The sequence below is a fragment of the Capra hircus genome, chromosome 20 (assembly GCF_001704415.2).
Source record: "Capra hircus breed San Clemente chromosome 20, ASM170441v1, whole genome shotgun sequence".
In the NCBI taxonomy this organism is placed as follows: domain Eukaryota; kingdom Metazoa; phylum Chordata; class Mammalia; order Artiodactyla; family Bovidae; genus Capra; species Capra hircus.
In genome coordinates this window covers 35,076,805-35,097,009 of record NC_030827.1, presented here as the reverse complement: position 1 = coordinate 35,097,009, position 20,205 = coordinate 35,076,805, and the positions used below count along the sequence as shown (strand labels likewise).

The 20,205-nt window shown below is 40.7% G+C and overlaps 1 protein-coding gene across 1 annotated transcript in view; it reads right to left on the bottom strand.

Annotated features, from left to right (window-relative positions):
- The window catches only part of C9 (complement C9), a 65,406-nt gene that overhangs the window by 32,320 nt on the left and 12,881 nt on the right, over nucleotides 1-20,205 (bottom strand). The window contains 4 exon segments of the mRNA XM_005694773.3: nucleotides 9,211-9,349; nucleotides 16,002-16,149; nucleotides 16,374-16,518; nucleotides 16,925-17,024. Coding sequence (XP_005694830.3) covers nucleotides 9,211-9,349; nucleotides 16,002-16,149; nucleotides 16,374-16,518; nucleotides 16,925-17,024 — 532 coding nt within the window.

The following is a 20,205-nucleotide window of genomic DNA, read 5'->3' as shown; positions in this document are numbered from 1 at the left end:
ATCGCAGCACGCCAGGCCTCCCTGTCCATCACCAACTCCCAGAGTTCACTCAGACACGTCCATCGAGTCCGTGATGCCATCCAGCCATCTCATCCTCTGTCGTCCCCTTCTCCTCTTGCCCCCAATCCCTCCCAGCATCAGAGTCTTCAGCAATGAGTCAACTCTTCGCATAAGGTGGCCAAAGGACGGGAGTTGCAGCTTTAGCATCATTCCTTCCAAAGAAATCCCAGGACTCATCTCCTCTAGAATGGACTGGTTGGATCTCCTTGCAGTCCAAGAGACTTAAGAGTTTTCTCCAGTACCACAGTTCAAAAGCATCAATTCTTCAGTGCTCAGCTTTCTTTATAGTCCAACTCTCACATCCATACATGAGCACTGGTAAAACCATAGCCTTGACTAGACGGACCTTTTTTGGCAAAGTAATGTCTCTGCCTTTGAATATGCTGTCTAGATTGGTCATAATTTTCCTTCCAAGGAGTAAGCATCTTTTAATTTCATGCTGCAATCACCATCTTCAGTGATTTTGGAGACCAGAAAAATAAAGTTTGACACTGTTTCCACTGTTTCCCCATCTATTTCCCATGAAGTGATGGGACCGGATGCCATGATCTTAGTTTTATGAATGTTGAGCTTTAAGCCAACTTTTTCACTCTCCTCTTTCACTTTCATCAAGAGGCTCTTTAGTTCTTCACTTTCTGCCATGAAGGTGGTATCATCTGCATATCTGAGGTTGTTGATATCTCTCCCAGAATTCTTGATTCCAGCTTGTGCTTCTTCCAGCCCAGCGTTTCTCATGATGTCCTCTGCATAGAAGTTAAATAAGCAGGGTGACAATATACAGCCTGTACATATTCCTTTCCCCATTTGGAACCAGTCTGTTGTTCCATGTCCAGTTCTAACTGTTGCTTCCTGACCTGCATACAGGTTTCTCAAGAGGAGGGTCAGGTGGTCTGGTAATCCCATCTCTTTCAGAATTTTCCACAGTTTCTTGTGATCCACACAGTCAAAGGCTTTGGCATAGTCAATAAAGCAGAAATGGATGTTTTTCTAGAACTTTCCTGCTTTTTTGATGATCCAGCAGATGTTGGCAATTTGATCTCTGGTTCTCCTGCCTTTTCTAAAACCAGCTTGAAGATCTGGAAGTTCACGGTTCACATACTGCTGAAGCCTGGCTTGGAGAATTTGAGCATTACTTTACTAGTGTGTGAGATGAGTGCAATTGTGTGGTAGTTTGAGCATTCTTTGGCATTGCCTTTCTTTGGGATTGGAATGAAAACTGACCTTTTCCAGTCCTGGGACCACTGCTGAGTTTTCCAAATTTGCTGGCATATTCAATGCAGCACTTTCACAGCATCATCTTTCAGGATTTGAAATACCTCAACTGGAATTCCATCACCTCCATTTAGCTTTGTTCATAGTGATGCTTTCTAAGGCCCACTTGACTTCACATTCCAGGATGTCTGGCTCTAGGTGAGTGATCACACCATTCTGATTATCTGGGTCATGAAGATCTTTTTTGTACAGTTCTTCTGTGTATTCTTGCCACCTCTTCTTAATATCTTCTGCTTCTGTTAGGTCACTACCTTTTTCTTTCCTTTATTGAGCCCATTTTTGCATGAAATGTTCCCTTGGTATCTCTAATTTTCTGGAAGAGATCTCTAGTCTTTCCCTTTCTATTGTTTGCCTCTATTTCTTTGCATTGATCGCTGAGGAAGGCTTTCTTATCTTTCCTTGCTATTCTTTGGAATTCTGCATTCAAATGGGTATATCTTTCCTTTTCTCCTTTGCTTTTCACTTCCCTTCTTTTCACAGCTATTTGTAAGGCCTCCCCAGACAGCCATTTTGCATTTCTTTTTCTTGGGGATTGTCTTGATTCCTGTCTTCTGTACAATGTCACGAACCTCCGTCCATAGTTCATCAGGCACTCTGTCTATCAGAACTAGTCCCTTAAATCTATTTCTCATTTCCACTGTATAGTCATAAGGTCTTCTCTGCCTATATCTTCAATATTGGCATGTTCTAGGATTCCATTTTCTCTGTTCTTTCCTCTCTCATTATACACCTCCTGGATTGGCCTTAAGCACTCTCAAGACTTCAGTGATGCTCTGGTATATGCTGATGGTACCTAAATTTCTATCTCCAGTTCAGACTCCACCCTCACATTAATATATTTTATATAATCTATTTTGGGCAAGATAACTCTACCCAGAAGTCAATCATTATCTTCTTGGAATTAACTCTTCTTTGGGAAGATTCCCCATCTCCCCTTCTAACACACACACACACACACACACACACACACACACACATATTTCAGGTCTTCTCTGATGGCCTACAATCCACTGGAGGTCTCCTTTGACTTTCTGTCTGCATATTTTTCATCTATGGTGAGTTTACTTTATGCTGGACCCTATTCTAAATACTCTGCACATGTTAACACATTTGCTACTGGTACTGCTAAGTCATGTCAGTTGTGTCCAACTCTGCAACCCCATAGACGGCAGCCCACCAGGCTCCTCTGTCTCTGGGATTCTCCAGGCAAGAACACTGGAGTGGGTTGCCATTTCCTTCTCCAATGCATGAAAGTGGAAAGTGAAAGGGAAGTCGCTCAGTTGTGTCCGACTCCTAGCGACCCCGTGGACTGCAGCCTACCAGGCTCCTCTGTCCATGGGACTTTCTAGGCAAGAGTACTGGAGTGGGGTGCCATTGCCTTCTCCAATTAACACATTTAACCTTTTCCAAATTCCTATGAAGTATGTATTATTACTATCCCACTTTATGATAAGAAACTGAGATTCAGGAAAGATAATTAATTTGCCTGGAGTCATGTGGATGGTAAGCGAAGGAATTTATCAGAATTCAAACCCAAGAAGTCTTATTCAAAACTGAGCACTTGACCTTATGCTCTACTGTCTCCAATTCATTACTGAACTGTTAGTTCTTAAGACTGAGCTGCATCTCATATCTCCTTCTCTGCCTCTAGTATTACAGATGCAGTTCAGTTTTTCATCATCTCCTTGGACCATAAAATAGCCTTCTTCCGTTATTATCTCTGTTGTTGTCTCCTCAAAATTCATCTCCACAAAACACAAAGACCATGTTATGCTCCTTAGTGATTCCTTTAACATCCTCAGGATTATGCCCAAGTTACTTAGTATGGCATATGAGTATCTTCATAATTTGACTCCTACCTATGACTCCAAATTTGAATCCATAAGTTCATTGTAGACTATAGTTTCTTTCAAGATTGCAGCTTCTATAGGCATAGTCTTACTTGTTTCCCAAGAATATCAATACATAACAAATAAACTAGCATGTAAATATATAATAAATTTTATTTGTTCACTGCGAAGTTTTCTAAATGGGTTCAAACTGCCTATGGAGAGAGTAGTTGAAATGTTTATTAAGCCTGTTTTCACTACCTGTCAACTTTAATGGCAATTCCAATTATATGTTCACTTGAATATGGGTTATTCCCTCCTTTAAAAAAAACATTTGCTTTCTAAAGCAAGAGTATCAGTATTCTGCATGCATTTATTTACTAATCCAGTAATCATTTATTTCCCTGGAGGAGGAACTGCAACCCACTACACTATTCTTATCTGGAAAATATTATTCTTATCTGGAAAGTCTCATGTTCAGAGGAGCCTGGTGGGCTATAATCCATGGGGTTGCAAAGAGTCAAACATGACTGAATGACTGAACACACAATTATTTATTTAGCCTGATATATGGTGTTAGTTTCTCAGGATTCCATGGTAAATAAAATGACTAGAAACTCAACTAAAGGTAGATGGGATACAGCAAAATCAACACCTGAACAGAAAGAAAAAGCAAAGGCTATTGGATAATCTGCCAAAGAAGCATCTAACCAAAATAAAAGGTTCAGAGGAGAAAGCTGAAGGTGGTGTGGCCATTAAAAGCCAGATGAAGAATGACATTTTCCTCCCTGCCAAGGAAATTGATCGTTATCTGGAAGGCTATAGGCAGACAACACCAAATTTAAGCAACAGAGGGATAAGGTCAGATTTATCATATATCTTCATACTGAAGTGAGTGGAATGAATTGAAACTGAGCAAAACTAGAGGTCTCAGACTGATAGGAGGACTAATAGCCCAGATGGAAATGATGAGAGCCCAAGGCACAGTGGGCATGGCAGTGGGAATGGGGAAGAAGAAACAGAGATAAGAACTTTACAAAATAATGGAACCTGCAGACTGATTGCATGTTGTGGGCTTTGAGGGAGATGCACCTGTAGAGGTCTTTAGGAAGATTTCCACACTTTTGAGTTTAATGATTAGGAAGATATTGTTTCACTTGCCAAGTAGAGAATTCAAAAGCAAGAAACAGAGGATTGGGAATAAGATGGGATATAAGGCTTGGATATGTGAGTTGTATATAATGTTTGCAGTCAACTAGCTACACAGACCAACCTGAAAGTGAAAGTCAAAGCCGCTCAGTCCTGTCTGACTCTTTGCGACCCCATGGACTATACAGTCCATGGAATTCTCCAGGCCAGAATACTGGCGTGGGTAGCCTTTCCCTTTTCCAGGGGGTCTTCTCAACCCAGGGATCGAACCCAGGTCTCCCACATTGCAGGCGGATTCTTTACCAGCTGAGCCATAACACAGACCAACCTAGACAGCATATTATAAAGCAGAGACATTACTTTGCCAACTAAAGTCCATCTAGTCAAGGCTATGGTTTTTCCAGTAGTCATGTATGGATGTGAGAGTTGGACCATAAAGAGAGCTGAGTGCTAAAGAATTGATGCTTTTGAACTGTGGTGTTGGAGAAGACATTTGAGAGTCCCTTGGACTGCAAGGAGATCAAACTAGTCCATCCTAAAGGAAATCAGTCCTGAATATTCATTGGAAGGACTGATGGTGAAGTTGAAACTCCAATACTTCGGCCACCTGGTGTGGAGAACTAACTCCTTGGAAAAGACCCTGATTCTTGGAAAGATTGAAGGCAGGAGGAGAAGGGGACGACAGAAGATGAGATGGTTGGATGGCATCACCGACTCAATGGACATGAGTTTGAGTGAGCTCCGGGAGTTGGTGATGGACAGGGAAGCCTGGGGGTGCAGTCCATGGGGTCACAAAGAGTTGGACACGACTGAGCGACTGAACTGAGTTACACAGAAACCTAGTTCAGAGGGAGACCTGGGCTGTAAATATAGTATTTGTAAGCCATCAGGATGGAGGGGAAATCTAAAGCCACAGGAGGGAATGAAATCACCCAATGTAGAGACAGACTGTGAAATAAGATAGCAACACTGGTAGCAGCAATATTTAAGGGCTGTTTCAAGTAAAGGGAACTCAATGAAGTTTAAGATGAACTTCGGTGAAAACAGTTTTGGTAACAAGATAACAGAGGTTTGGTATTATGGGCTGAACTGTGATCCCCCAAAATCCACGTGCTGAAATTCCTGATTTCAATTACCCCAAATCTTGATCTTAGGCTTTCAGCCTCCAGAACTGTGAGAAAATAAATGTCTGCTGCTTAAACCATCCAACTTGTGATGCTTTGTGATGGTAGCCCTAGGAAACAAATCCAGTTGGGGAATTCAAAATTTTGCTATCTCAAAAACTGAGATAGCAAGTGTAGATGAGAAGAGTATGTAGAGATGAGGACATCCTTTCTGTGTTTTTGTTTTTTAAATGAGAATCTTAAAGATATTTATGTATTAAGAGAGGGAGACAGAGGTTGAACTGAGCATCAAATAAGTTTGTACATAAGTACAACTTTGAAGGAAAAAAAAAAAACCTGAGAAGATTCTTATCTGTGGCTTGGATATTCTCTATCCAGTTGGAGCTCCTGCCATCTAATAAGGTAGGCAGAACAATAAGATAAAGAGCTGGAGGAGGTTGTCTAACATTTTAAACTACCCTGTGGAGAGCGGGGAGGTGTGTGGACCTGCTGAGAAGGGTGGAAGACCTGGGTGTGGTTATAATGCTACCCGTTCCTGAATTATTAGCACGATTTTCTCTATGGTGCCCAGCAAGGTAAGTTTACATAGAAAAATAATAGGGTTCATCCAAAGATGGAGTTTTTCTAGAAGGAGTAGAAAGCAAGGACAATGATAATACTATCAAGAGTGGTCAAAAATGGATATAGATTGATTAGAGGAAAAAAACTGAACATAGGAGGAGCAAAACAGACCGGAAGGAAAATAGATGCCCCCAAACTGGGTCTGCTGCTGCTGCTGCTAAGTCGCTTCAGTCGTGTCCGACTCTGTACTACCCCAGAGACGGCAGCCCACCAGGTTCCCCCATCACTGGGAATCTCCAGGCAAGAACACTGGAGTGGGTTGCCATTTCCTTCTCCCAAAACTGTGTCTAGATGGGGTTTAAGACTAGATTAGTGGTCACAAGGGAGGATGAGAACTGAGCAACTGGGTAGTTGTGATGAGACAAAACATTAAATGTTTCAGATTTCAGAGGCAGCATAGTTCTGGTGGATACAAGGTTAAGGACGTGTCTAGAAAATTAGTGACTCTACCAGAGTAGATATAGGAAGTTAAGAGGCCCTCATCTCTTGGCTCACACCTGTTACTAACCTTACAGGGAAGCTAAGAGGCCGGTGATCGTGACAAAGAAAAACTGTACAGTCCAGACCTGGGAACTAAAATGAATAAATAAATAAATAAAACACAATAACCCTTCTTGCATCAGCAATGACAAAGGTTCCCTTCTTTGATATACTCTTTCAAAGAAAGTAGAACATGTGTAATACTTCTTAGAAAGATGAAAACTCCCCTTCAAAAAATATGCTTAAAGAAGGTTAACCTGGCATGATGAGAAACATCAATAATCCAGAATGTTCCCTGAGATTTGTGGAAACCTGATTTTTTTATGGACTTTCAGGTACCAAAAATATGACAGCGTGCACAGGAGGGAAAGAATGTCAGTCAGATATTTGAGACCTTAAACATCTTTAACATTCACAAGACAGGATGCTTGCTTCAGGTTGCAATGGGTAGGGACTGATTTACAACATTGTTAGAAATAAAAGGAATACTAACTACAATTATGGAAAAGTAATATGTTTCTCAAACTGATGGAATTGACAGCAATAATAAAGGACATTGTCATTGCAAAATAAAGTAAATTTTATGGATCACTAACGGAGCCATTTAAAGAAACAGATTATTGTAGTTACTGGATCAGAGTAAGTTATTTATTATTCTTATATCTTGTTTAAAACAAAAATGAATCTCTAAAAGTGATGAATGCTATTCTTTTGAAAGGGGGCAGGTACAGTCTGTGGATCGTTTTAGAGAATTTAGGTGACTTACAGGAAGGCAGTAGGCTTGAGCTGGCATTTTGTAGAGTAAAAATCACTCTAGGAGATAATTTCACTAGAACTGGGGATGGGGGATTTTGAGGTCAGTGAGAATAACCACTCACATCAGTCAAGCAGGTGTTACAAAGGGGACATGAAGGAAAATAAGTCTAGAGAGGTTCTTGGTAGGTTAGCCAAAACCAGACCTCAAGAGTGTGGCAGCAGGGTACTCAGTCCTTAAGTCAGCACTAAATTAATATGCCAGCAAATTTGGAAAATGCAGCAGTGGCCTCAGGACTGGAAAAGGTCAGTTTTCATTCCAATTCCAAAGAAAGGCAATGCCAAAGAATACTCAAACTACCGCACAATTGCACTCATCTCACACGCTAGTAAAAGTAATGCTCAAAATTCTCCAAGCCAGACTTCAGCAACACGTGAACTGTGAACTTCCTGATTTTCAAGCTGGTTTTAGAAAAGGCAGAGGAACCAGAGATCAAATGCCAACATCTACTGGATCATTGAAAAAGCAAGAGACTTCCAGAAAAACATCTATTTCTGCTTTATTGACTATGCCAAAGCCTTTGACTGTGTGGATCACAAGAAACTGTGGGAAATTCTGAAAGAGATGGGAATACCAGACCACCTGACCTGCCTCTTGAGAAATCTGTATGCAGGTCAGGAAGCAACAGTTAGAACTGGACATGGAACAACAGACTGGTTCCAAATAGGAAAAGGAGTACATCAAGGCTGTATATTGTCACCCTGCTTATTTAACTTCTATGCAGAGTACATCATGAGAAACGCTGGACTGGAAGAAACAAAAGCTGGAATCAAGATTGCCAGGAGAAATATCAATAACCTCAGATATGCAGATGATACCACCCTTATGGCAGAAAGTGAAGAGCAACTAAAAGGCCTCTTGATGAAAGTGAAAGAGGAGAGTGAAAAAGTTGGCCTAAAGCTCAACATTCATAAAACGAAGATCATGGCATCCGGTCCCATCACTTCGTGGGAAATAGATGGGGAAACAGTGGAAACAGTGTCAGACTTTATTTTTCTGGGCTCCAAAATCACTGCAGATGGTGACTGCAGCAATGAAATTAAAAGACACTTACTCCTTGGAAGAAAAGTTATGACCAACCTAGATAGTATATTCAAAAGCAGAGACATTACTTTGCCGACTAGGGTCCTTCTAGTCAAGGCTATGGTTTTTCCTGTGGTCATGTATGGATGTGAGAGTTGGACTGTGAAGAAGGCTGAGCATCGAAGAATTGATGCTTTTGAACTGTGGTGTTGGAGAAGACTCTTGAGAGTCCCTTGGACTGCAAGGAGATCCAACCAGTCCATTCTGAAGGAGATCAGCCCTGGGATTTCTTTGGAAGGAATGATGCTAAAGCTGAAACTCCAGTACTTTGGCCACCTTATGCGAAGAGTTGACTCATTGCTGAAGACTCTGATGCTGGGAGGGATTGGGGGCAGGAGGAGAAGGGGACGACCGAGGATGAGATGGCTGGATGGCATCACTGACTTGATGGACGTGAGTCTGAGTGAACTCTTGGAGTTGGTGATGGACAGGGAGTCCTGGCGTGCTGCGATTCATGCGGTTGCAAAGAGTCAGACAAGACTGAGTAGCTGAACTGAACTGAAATTTAATTTTTAGTTTCATCAGAATCTTAGATGATTCTTTTCACAGAGATGAGGTATTTGCCAAAACTCTACCACTAACTGCATGCTGCTGAGGATTGATCACAGACTGCTGTATATTATCTAAAGAGACTCAAGCTACACCTCTTCTTTAAGCCAATCTTATGTTCACATTGAATTTTCATTCTACTGATTTTTTCACATCATTTAGAATGAAACTTATGGAAGCAATTGGTCAGCTAAAGCTGAACAATGTATTTTCTTCTGGGAAGACTTACGTCATAGCTCAGTGAAGCCACGTTCCAGGGCTTGCGGTAGTACGTCAAGGTGTTGCCATCCCTAACTCGGTCACAGAGTCCATTGTAGTACTGGTTGTCAAAGGGGGTGCTGAGTGGATCCATGCCTAAGATGTTGATCCTGAGAGTGAACAGAGTAGCGTCAGTCATGGAGATACTGGAGCGAGTGCCAGGCAGCCCTCAGGAACTGAGAGAAAAGAGCTTCAGCTCATTGTGTCCGCACAACCCGTGTGATGGTGTGATAGAGTCAGGAACAGAAGTAAGAGCCTGGTCACCTCTACCTGTGTCTGGGTGGGAAGTACACCTTAGGAAGGTCTTATAAACTCTTTTAGGCAATTAGGCCACTGTTGAGCCCAGTGAAAGAAATTCAATAAGTAGGAAGCAAGGGGCCATCTGGCTGTTAGAGTTGAATTCTCACTGATGTAACTCTTAGTTAAACTCCCTTGGTGAACTATAAGCCAATGCTACAATATCACCTCTTAAAATTATCTGAGAACAGAGCATCTCAGGGGGGAGTATAACATAGGCATATGATTTTTAATCTATGAATCAACATGGGGCCTCTTTCTCTCTCCATTCTCTTTAAATTTAAACATTTTCCTCCAGCTGTCTCATTGTCACAAACCTTGTTCCCTCCAGAATTATTTTACTCTTATTATACTTTTCCAAGAGGAACACAAAAATGTCATCATCCGGCAAGGCGTTCTCAAAAGTTTTCCTTTTTCCTCCTAGCAAAATATTGTTATTTGGCAAATTTTAATTCAGAAATAAGAATCTTGTTTAGCCTAAAAAATATTGACTTTGATTTGTAGGCCAAAAATCAATATATGAACAAGAAACTGTTCATTCTTTGTGAAGTGCTAATTGGTGAAACAGTCCTTGCTGTCTAGACAGTATCTGGAATAAATGGCCCCAGGGCAGACAGGCCAAAATAGAGGTTTGCTTCTCATATCCATAATGTAGCTTGGCACAAAAGCATAAATATGCTCTAAGCAAAACTCTAAGCCAAAGCTATTGCTCTGGACCACATCCCTCAGTCCAATGAGCTGGATTACAAACCTGGATGTTGGTTTCAAGAGCAATTTGTCAAAGGGGTTTGGATAGTAAACCCATTGCTAATGCAAGAAAAATAATTGGAAAAGTATCCTATTTCCAATGGGTTAGTTAAAAACAACATCTTTATATAAACAGCACATTCTTAATAAATTTTGAATCTACAAAGAAGATGAACATTATAGCTCAACTTAATGAAAGGCAAGTTAAGGAAATGATTTAGTAATATCTTTCTCAAGGCTGATTGTATAGTTAGAATCAACTCCTCACTATTTGCCCCACCAAAAGTACCTTTCATGAAAAATACTATGGCCCTAAATTTCTAGTAAAGGGCCAAACAGTAGACTTGGTTGAACAAGGAAGAGAGGAAAAAAGAAACGCTATATATCTAGTTTACATTCTTAAACATCTTATACTGGATGGGAGATTAGAATTTTGACTTCAGCTTTTCACCCATCCTTGTATTCACAGACATGTGAACAATAAATATTTTTTAAAATATTGCTAAAGTTTCGATACAAATACATAGAACACTGGAAATAAGTGATCTGTGTTTCTTAAACAAGACCTCAAGTACTTTATTCTGTCATGACCTTGTCTTCCATGTATCTTATTAACAATGACTCTGTACCTCTTTGTATTTAATGAATAATGACATTGAATTGGCTTATAATGATGCAAAGAGTCAACTCATTGGAAAAGACCCTGATGCTGGGAAATATTGAAGACAAAAGAAGAGGGCAGCAGGGGATGAGACAGTTAGATAGCATCACCGATTCAATGGACATAAACTTGAGCAAACTCTAGGAGATAGTAAAGAACAGAGAAGTCTGGCATGCTGCAGTTCATGGAGTTCACAAAGTTCATGCAGTTCATAAACAGTAGGACACGATTTAGCAACTGAACAACAACAATAATGGTGATGTACTCTTGACTGTTGTATCTATGAGTAGAGTAGTGTTTGTAATAAACAATGGATACTATTAAGATAGTTAATATAGTTTTTGATTTCATTAAAATTATATTCAAGGTAGGGGTTGGATACAATTACCAATTTCAAACAATAGTCCAAGGATGAATGTGCATGTACCAAATGGGTAGTACAGGTAAGGGATGAACAAAGGTCCCAAGAGAAGGAGGTCCCCATGGCAGGACCGTAAAAATGGTTTCGGAAGGAGTATCATGCTTTGACTTGAGTTTTGAAGATGGGGTCTGGAGGGCAGAAGGAATGAGTGTACAAAATACTGTAAGTGGAGGGACTGCTCTGGGGGTCCAGTGGCTAAGACTCTGCATTCGCAATGACCAGGGTTTGAACCCTGGTCAGGGAACTAGATTCCACATTCTGCGACTAAGAGCTCTTGTGCCACAACTAAAGATCTCAGAGTGCTGCAACTAAGACCTACCGCAGCCAAGTACATTTAAAATATTAAAAATGTTCTGTAGGTAGAAATATATATAGCATATTTTGGGGTGGTAATCTTCAGATTTTCTGGTTGTCTAATCTAATAAATCATGCCTCCTTGTAAGGTTTTAGTTTGACATCTAAATTGTTTCCTTTTAAGTTTAAGTAGTTGCAAAGGATACATTGATGAAAGTCAAAGAGGAGAGTGAAAAAGTTGGCATATTAAAAAGCAGAGACATTACTTTGCCAACAAAGGTCTGTCTAGTCAAGACTATGGTTTTTCCAGTGGTCATGTATGGATGTGAGAGTTGGACTAAAAAGAAAGCTGAGCACCAAAGAACTGATGCTTTTGAACTGTGGTGTTGGAGAAGACTCTTGAGAGTCCCTTGGACTGCAAGGAGATCCAACCAGTCAATCCGAAAGGAAATCAGTCCTAAATATTCATTGGAAGGACTGATGCTGAAGCTAAAACTCCAATACTTTGGCCACCTGATGTGAAGAACTGACTCATTGGAAAAGACCCTGATGGTGGGAAAGATTGAAGGCAGGAGGAGAAGGGGACGACAGAGGATGAGATGGTTGAATGGCATCACCAACTTAATGGACATGAGTTTGAGCAAGCTCTGGGAGTTGGTGATGGACAGGGAAGCTGGTGTGCTGCAGTATAGGGGGTCACGAAGAGTCAGACACGACTGAGAGACTGAACTGAACTAAAGGATAAGTTTCCCAGCATGCTGTAAATATTTACACTTTAAAATATAATTATTGTGCTTCTTTTAAAAATAAATGGCATATAAATTCTGTAGTGATAGCAGGTATCAAGTAATGACAATGTTTATATTTCCTTAACAGCTGGTTGTTTTATGATATTCCTTTTGATTCTTCGTTTTTAAAAAATAAACTTTATTTCTTAGAGGATTTTTAGGTTCATGGCAAAATGAGTAGATAATAGAGTTCCCATATCCCCCCACCCCCTTTTATGCTTTAATCTATATTTCTATTTCATTTCTGCTATAGAATTTTAACCTAATGTAATGGATTTTTATGCATGGAAGTTTTAATTGATCACTTTTTCACACTTTGCTGTACTCAAAAGATATTAATTGAAGTTTTAAAAACATTAAATATTCTTTGATCATAAGGTCTAAGTGTTTAATAAATTCTTCTGGATTGAGTTACCGTTTTTAGTAGTACATTTAAACATATTAAAATTTAGCAATATTTAATAAACATAAAATTTTTATTGGAAAAGCATCTCTCAGTGAAATGAATGGGGCTTCTTTTTAATTAATTGATTGGTTACTATACCTATGTTAAAATATTACTTACTGCTAGAAAAAACATAGGGCTCAGTATTGACTTCATTTCTACTTTTCATTTTTATAGATGTAGCTGCTGAGAAACTTTATGCACATAAGTAAGTAGATAAGAATAGAAGGAATTTTGTCATAGCAATGTCACTCAATTCCTCGATCTTCTGAGTTTTATGCCACAAAAAGAACACATACTAGTCTTTAGTTAAATTACCTGAAAATTAATTAGGACATCTTTAAATGCTGTTGGTAAAAAGAATTGGAGACCACTTGACTTATAAGGCCTTAGAGTCTAAGTACAACTGAGTACAAAACTTGGAATTGTTTCTTGGTTTTTCTATCTCATAGGGACATATGAGATGGGTGAGGGATGTACTCTTCTTTTGGGAAGTGGGAGTTAGATTGTGAAAGAAGAGGTGAGACAGGAGAGTGGGTTTGGCAACTGAATGAATTATCCTGAATCTTCAAGCTTATCAGTTAAAAATCTGTATGTAAGGAATCAAAGACTTTATTATTATTTACATTAGTTAAGTAACTAATTGTTGGGGAAACTGTTATTGTAAAACTCACCTATCTCCCCCCTGAAAAGTCTTTCTGCACCCCACAATGAAGGGTTTTGTTCTATGGAACAGCAAATTGCCCAGTTGGAAAGTTACAATGAAGCTGATCCACAGACTAAAGGACCACTAAGGAAGAAATGTTTCAAAACTTTTGACTTGGTTCCACCACTACAGAGACAGCCAGTCTAGTTTAGAATGAGCCAATTTTTTTTCTGCCAAGTAACATGAAAACTTCTCATGGATGGAATGTCATCGCTTGGGAAATAAAAAGCATGTGTTCTTTGGCAGCACTTGGAGATGGCTGTTTTTACACCTGCACCTAAAACCCAAGGCAGTTCCAATTTACCAGGTGAGCCGAAGAGCAGGCTACCTCCACAGAAGTGGTGTTATGCTTAGATCACACACAGAAGTAACTCCTTGTGTATAGGACATCATTTACAGCTGGTATGGATTTTTTTTTTTTTCCAATGGCTGTAAGATGGGTTGGGGATTTCCCTGAAACACTTCTGAAGAATCTCAGATACCAAGAGGCTGAAATATTTGTGATACAAGTGAATTCTCCTGGCATGAGAATTTAAATGAGAGTCCTTCAAATGAAAACAACTATACATTTAATTAATTTATGAGTACTTGTGACTTTCATGTGTAAAAGAATCTGACTGTATATGACTGATATGACTTGGTGAGGTTTTCCAAACTGGAGAGTTTATAAGCATGTAGTTATGATTAGTTTGTTTATTCCTATTATCTCTATTTCAGTATAGTCCCATAGCCACATATAAGCATAATGGAGATATATAGTATTGATACATAAATATGTAACATCAATGGTATTGAAGAATATCATGATTACTGATGTAACAAAACATGCTATTTTCAAACCGATTGTTAAATATTAATTACTGATTTATACTACTCTCTATAGTGTTAATTCAAATATATGGGTAATAAATAACTACTTAAGGAGTTTCATTTTCTAAGATTAGTTATGCTTTGAAGTTAGGGAGTTGACTTCTGGGCTTTGTAGTGATGTGGGAGAAGTGATGTGGGTAGTGAGGGGAATGTGGGAAGAAAGAGGGTTAGGTGACATGGTGAAAAAAAAACCACATAATTTTCTATCAGTCAGGGAAACTTGGGTTTTCGTTCTGCTAGCAACTAATATTGGAGAAGGCAATAGCAACCCTCTCCAGTACTCTTGCCTGGAAAATCCCATGGGCTGAGGAGCCTGGTGGGCTGCAGTCCATGGGGTCACACAGAGTCAGACATGACTGAGCGGCTTCACTTTCACTTTTCACTTTCTTGCATTGGAGACAGAAATGGCAACTCACTCCAGTGTTCTTGCCTGGAGAATCCCAGGGACATGGGAGCCTGGTGGGCTGCCGTCTATGGGGTCGCATAGAGTCAGACACGACTGAAGCGACTTAGCAGCAGCAGCAACTAATATGCCAAAAGGCCTTGTTTATTTTACTTAGTTCTTATCTATAAAGTGAATATAATGCCACCCCTAACTATCTCACAGGGTTATTATGAATAGCTAAGAGAGGGAATGTGCAAAAAGATTTGGAAAAATTTAAAGTATTATGTTCATCACCAGCCCTGATCAAGGTAAGGCAGGAAGTATTTAAGGAGTCTTGGCTGCTCTCTGGGATGCCTCCTTGGGAAACTCCCTGGAAGATACACAGAATGAATTTTCTCTTTGTGTACAAAAGAAACCTGTAGATTGTAAATGATTGTTTTTCAGCCAAGGGGGCTACCATTTCTGTATCCTTTTCCTAGAAAATCAGGTGTAGATTTGCAAGTGAGAATCTGTAACACAAGTAATGCCCTGCTTGGAGCCTGTTTGTTTAGTTCAGAGAGAGATTCCACATAAAGCAATAATTGTATGGAAACTTCAGCTCTGTACTGGAAAGCAGAGTCTCAACACCAGCCCCACATGGCATCAGAACTACCTCTGATCTTTACCTCTTGGGCAAACTCCAGAATGCTGGGACCCCCTGAGAACTTATACCCAGGTAGAGATCCAAGAGAAGTTCCAACAGAACTTTTCCAGTCTTCCTGGGCATTCAAATATTTGAATCGAATTACCAGACCTAATACTGGCAATTCAACTTCAAAAGTTAATGTGTAGTTTCAATCTTGCTATCATCTTCTAGAGGTTGATAACCAAGGGGTCTCCTCTTCTATTGACCTCAGAAGTAATCACCTATTATCCTGATAGTCTAGTCTATTCCGTAGACACCTACTGAAGCCAGGCAGTTTGTCCAAATTATCTTGAGATGCTGATTCAGCACTTAACTTCTTTCAAGCTCAAATGTAATTTAGACAGAATACAGACCCAGAGGCCACTCTGTACTGGCTCAAACCATCTACCACTCCAGCGTGGGAAGAGAGGTGGGGATCATTTTCACTCATCCTCATCTGCAAGTATACATGTGGAGTACAGACCCATATCCTGCCGTCCGTGCCAGCTCTGACTCTTCCACCACTCTGTTGCGGCAAGGGGGACGAGGATCACGTTCACAGTTATCTTCATCTGAATAGTCTCCGCAGTCATTGTCATCGTTACATAGAAGTTGATTCTTTATGCATCTGCCTGCAATCAAAATCAGGAAAGACAGAAAGACACTGTGTATCTCATGCCAATTTTCTTTCTTTCTGAAGTTATCAAACATCCTTTAAAGTTAGAGAGGAGTGATCACACACTATATTTGGATTTTTTTGTATCCACACTTGGAAGTATGAGGGTCAGGAAGCACGTTTCCTTCTTTTTGCTTATAAAGGCACACAGAAACCCATACCAGGCCATGGGAGGATTACCTGTACCACACTGAAAATTGTTGCCACAGTCATCCTCGGGGTCTTCGCAAGCCTCTGTGGGTACACACTGCCGTCGGTCTCCCACAGCGTCCACACACCTTCGCCCATTAAACTGTCCAAAGATCTCAATGCTCCTTGAACGAAACTGCACAGAAACAGCTGGAAATATTAGCGTTTCTAAGGTCAAAAGAGGCTTCTGATCTAAAACTGCATCCACACCACTGCAGACCTCCACCCTCGAGTTGAGTCAAAGGTTTGAAGATGGAAGCCTGAAACATAGTCCCTGACCTCGCTTTAAGGAACACCTTATGTGGTTGGCAGGCTCTTGTATAGAATATGGTTCCTCGTGACATTTGTTCAGCCAACTGTGCAGCATTCAGGTTTCCGAGTAAGGTTAGCCTAATCCATTTAGATAGTTTCCTTTCATTCTGAGTTCAGAACACAGCTGGTGGTGGTGGGGTGGGGAGATGAGGCTCCTACCTCTTTGTCATTTTCCTGGCAATACCGTTGCCATCTGGGGACACCAGTGGGGAATGGCAAAGAATACCTACCATCTGTTTGAGGCAAGGGTCACATTTCGACCACTCACTCCAGGAACTCATCCTGCAGTCTATGGGCAACGGTGTGCCATGGCTTTCTTCCGGGTTGTAACTAAGATAATAAAACATACCTGTTAATAATGACCATTATGCGTGCTTGTTTCCAAGAAGTCTTCACAAACCAGATTAATTTATTTACTTCTTTCTCTCTTTTGAACCTCAGTACTTATCCTTTTACTCCATCTTTCATTTGACACTTGATCACATGCTGTGTTGTATTTTCAACTCAACTTTTTTGTTTAATTCTTGTATTGCATTATAATTTAACCTTCGGCCTAAGGTGAAGAAAACTAGTAAGTCATCCAGCTCAGGAATTTCTCACTGATTAGTCTTATTTTTTCAAATAGTGTACAGACTCACTGAAGCTAGGAACAATCTTTCACTCTGTGCCCCTCAGAGAGTCTGGCACAACTTCAAGTTGCCCTGTTCCCTTGCAGATTTAAGCCAGTCCACCCAGCCATTCCTGTGGCAAGCACCTCATAAATCAAGCTCTCCCACCCCTGCGATTTGTATGTCCTGAACTTACAGCATCACACTCCACGTCAGGACTCATTCCTCATCTTTTTTGAATTTCAGTGTATATTTTTTGGCACTTTTAACCTGCCCTCTCACTCTTAGCTGTGCTTTTCTGGCTTTGAACTTTTCTTTCTGTCTTGGTTCACCATTCCAGGCTCTCCCAGTTGAAGCATCACCTTGAATTACCATCTTATTCAATGGCCGAAAGAAAACCAAGAACAGAAGGTATGAAACAAGAATCCTATAAACTTCCTGCCCTGTTTTCCTGAAGTGGCACCTGTGCTTTCCATAATGCAGCTTTTAATTTTTATTTTGGAGGGATGGTAAGGCCAATCCCTCCTCCAAAGCTCTAGTTGTCCGCATCTCTTTGAGCCCTTGTTAACTATTTCCTCCATTAAAAACTCTCCTTCACTACCAGCTCCTTTCCATTTCTAGTAGAATGTATTCAAGTCCTCGACATTAAATGTAAACAAATGAGTGAACAGATAGAATACTCTTTCTGAACCTTACTTTTCCTTTCAGCTACTCTCACTTCCTCCTGGCCTTCGCAATGACACTTTAAGCAATTCCTAGAGATATATTTCTGTTTCTCTCTGTTTTAAAATAATAATATGTCTCAGTTCCTCCTTTTAACTACCTCCCAAATTCTCTCATTTTTTTGCGGCCAGCTTTCTGGAAAAAGTAGTTTGCACTCTGGTATTGGAAGAAAAGCTATGACCAACCTAGATAGCATATTCAAAAGCAGAGACATTATTTTGCTGACTAAGGTCCCTCTAGTCAAGGCTATGGTTTTTCCTGTGGTCATGTATGGATGTGAGAGTTGGACTGTGAAGAAGGCTGAGCACCGAAGAATTGATGCTTCTGAACTGTGGTGTTGGAGAAGACTCTTGAGAGTCCCTTGGACTGCAAGGAGATCCAACCAGTCCATTCTGAAGGAGATCAGCCCTGGGATTTCTTTGGAAGGAATGATGCTAAAGCTGAAACTCCAGTACTTTGGCCACCTCATGCAAAGAGTTGACTCATTGGAAAAGACCCTGATGCTGGGAGGGATTGGGGGCAGGAGGAGAAGGGGGCGACAGAGGATGAGATGGCTGGATGGCATCATGGACTCAATGGACGTGAGTCTGAGTGAACTCCGGGAGTTGATAATGGACAGGGAGGCCTGGTGTGCTATACGATTCATGCGGTTGCAAAGAGTTGGACATGACTGAGCGACTGAACTGAACTATTTTGTTCCTTCCCTTCCAGTCACAGCTCAACTCTCCTGTCCTAAGGTCATTGCTTTTGCCTAAGTCGACAGTGACTCCAAGAGGCCTTCTCCCTTGGTCTCCTTCAGTCCTTACCTCACTGACCACTTCACAGCCATCAATGAGGTTGACCACTCTTGCTCTTTAAGATAGTCTCTTTCCTTGGACTGAATGACACCAGGCCCCTTTCATTGCTTCTTTCCCCTCTGTCCTTTTCTCCTACTCTCCTGGGCAGATTCCTTGTCTTTTGGCAGTCTCAGAAATGCTGTTTTTTCTCAAGTTGCTGTCCTTGGATTTCTTTTTCTCTCTACATTTCCCCCAAGGGTTTGGTGTCCATGTATATGTTAAGGACACCCAGAGATAAGTCTGCAGCCCAGAAACCTCTTCTGAATTTTAAACCCTTGGATATAACCCCTAATTGGAGATCTACATGTGAATGTCTTCATGGCTCATGAACTTAAGAGTGTGTGTTTTCTGTGTGTCCAACTCTTTGTGACCCCATGGACTGTAGCCCACCAGGCTCCTCTGTCCATGGGATTCTCCAGGCAAGAATACTTGAGTGGATTGCCATTCCCTTCTCCAGATGATCTTCCCTACCCAGGGATCCAACCCAGGTCTCCTGCATTGCAAGCAGATTCTTTACCGTCTGAGCTACAGGGAAGATTCCATGAACTTAATGTTTCTCCAAACAAACCTAGCACTTCTCTCAAGGTTGTTCCTCTGTATTTATTGCCTCGGTAAACAGTGCCTCCATTTGCGCAATCACCCTAACCAGAGACTACAGTGGTATTTGTGTTATCGAACCTCATCCCCCAAATAGAATCAACCACTAAAACATTTTCTTTATCACTGTAAATGACTTTCAAATCCTTCTACCCTTCATCTTTTCCAGACATTTTTCTGGTCTACAAAAATATTTGATCTCTCCTAGATGACAGCAATTTCTTTCTAATCTTGTTTCCGGAAATCATCCGGAGAGAAATTTTTAAAATGCGAAGCTGATCATTCATTCCCCTACTGAAACTCTTTAGTAGTTTCTCTCTGTTTTGAAAATAAAGTCTGAATTTCTTGACATGATACGGTAGGCAGAGTAACAACCCCCAAAGATATCTGTGTCTTAATCCCCAGAATCAGTGAATATGTTACTTCACAAAGATACTCTGAGCATGCGATTAAGAGGAGATTATTCTGTATTTAATCTGGATGAGCCCATTCCAATCATGTGAGCTCTTAAAAGCAGAAGAGTGGTTCAGAGAGATATGCAGTCTGAGTGGCAGGAAAAATTCAAAGCATGAAGAAGGACTCCACCCACTGTTGCTGGGTCTGAAGATAGGAGTTTCACTAAGGAATGCAGGCAGCCCCTGGAAGCTGGAAGATGCAGGGAAATAGATTCTCCCCTAGAGCCTCTAGAGAGGATTCTAGCCCCACCAGAGCCTTGATTTTAGCCCAGTGAGACCCGATTCAGACGTC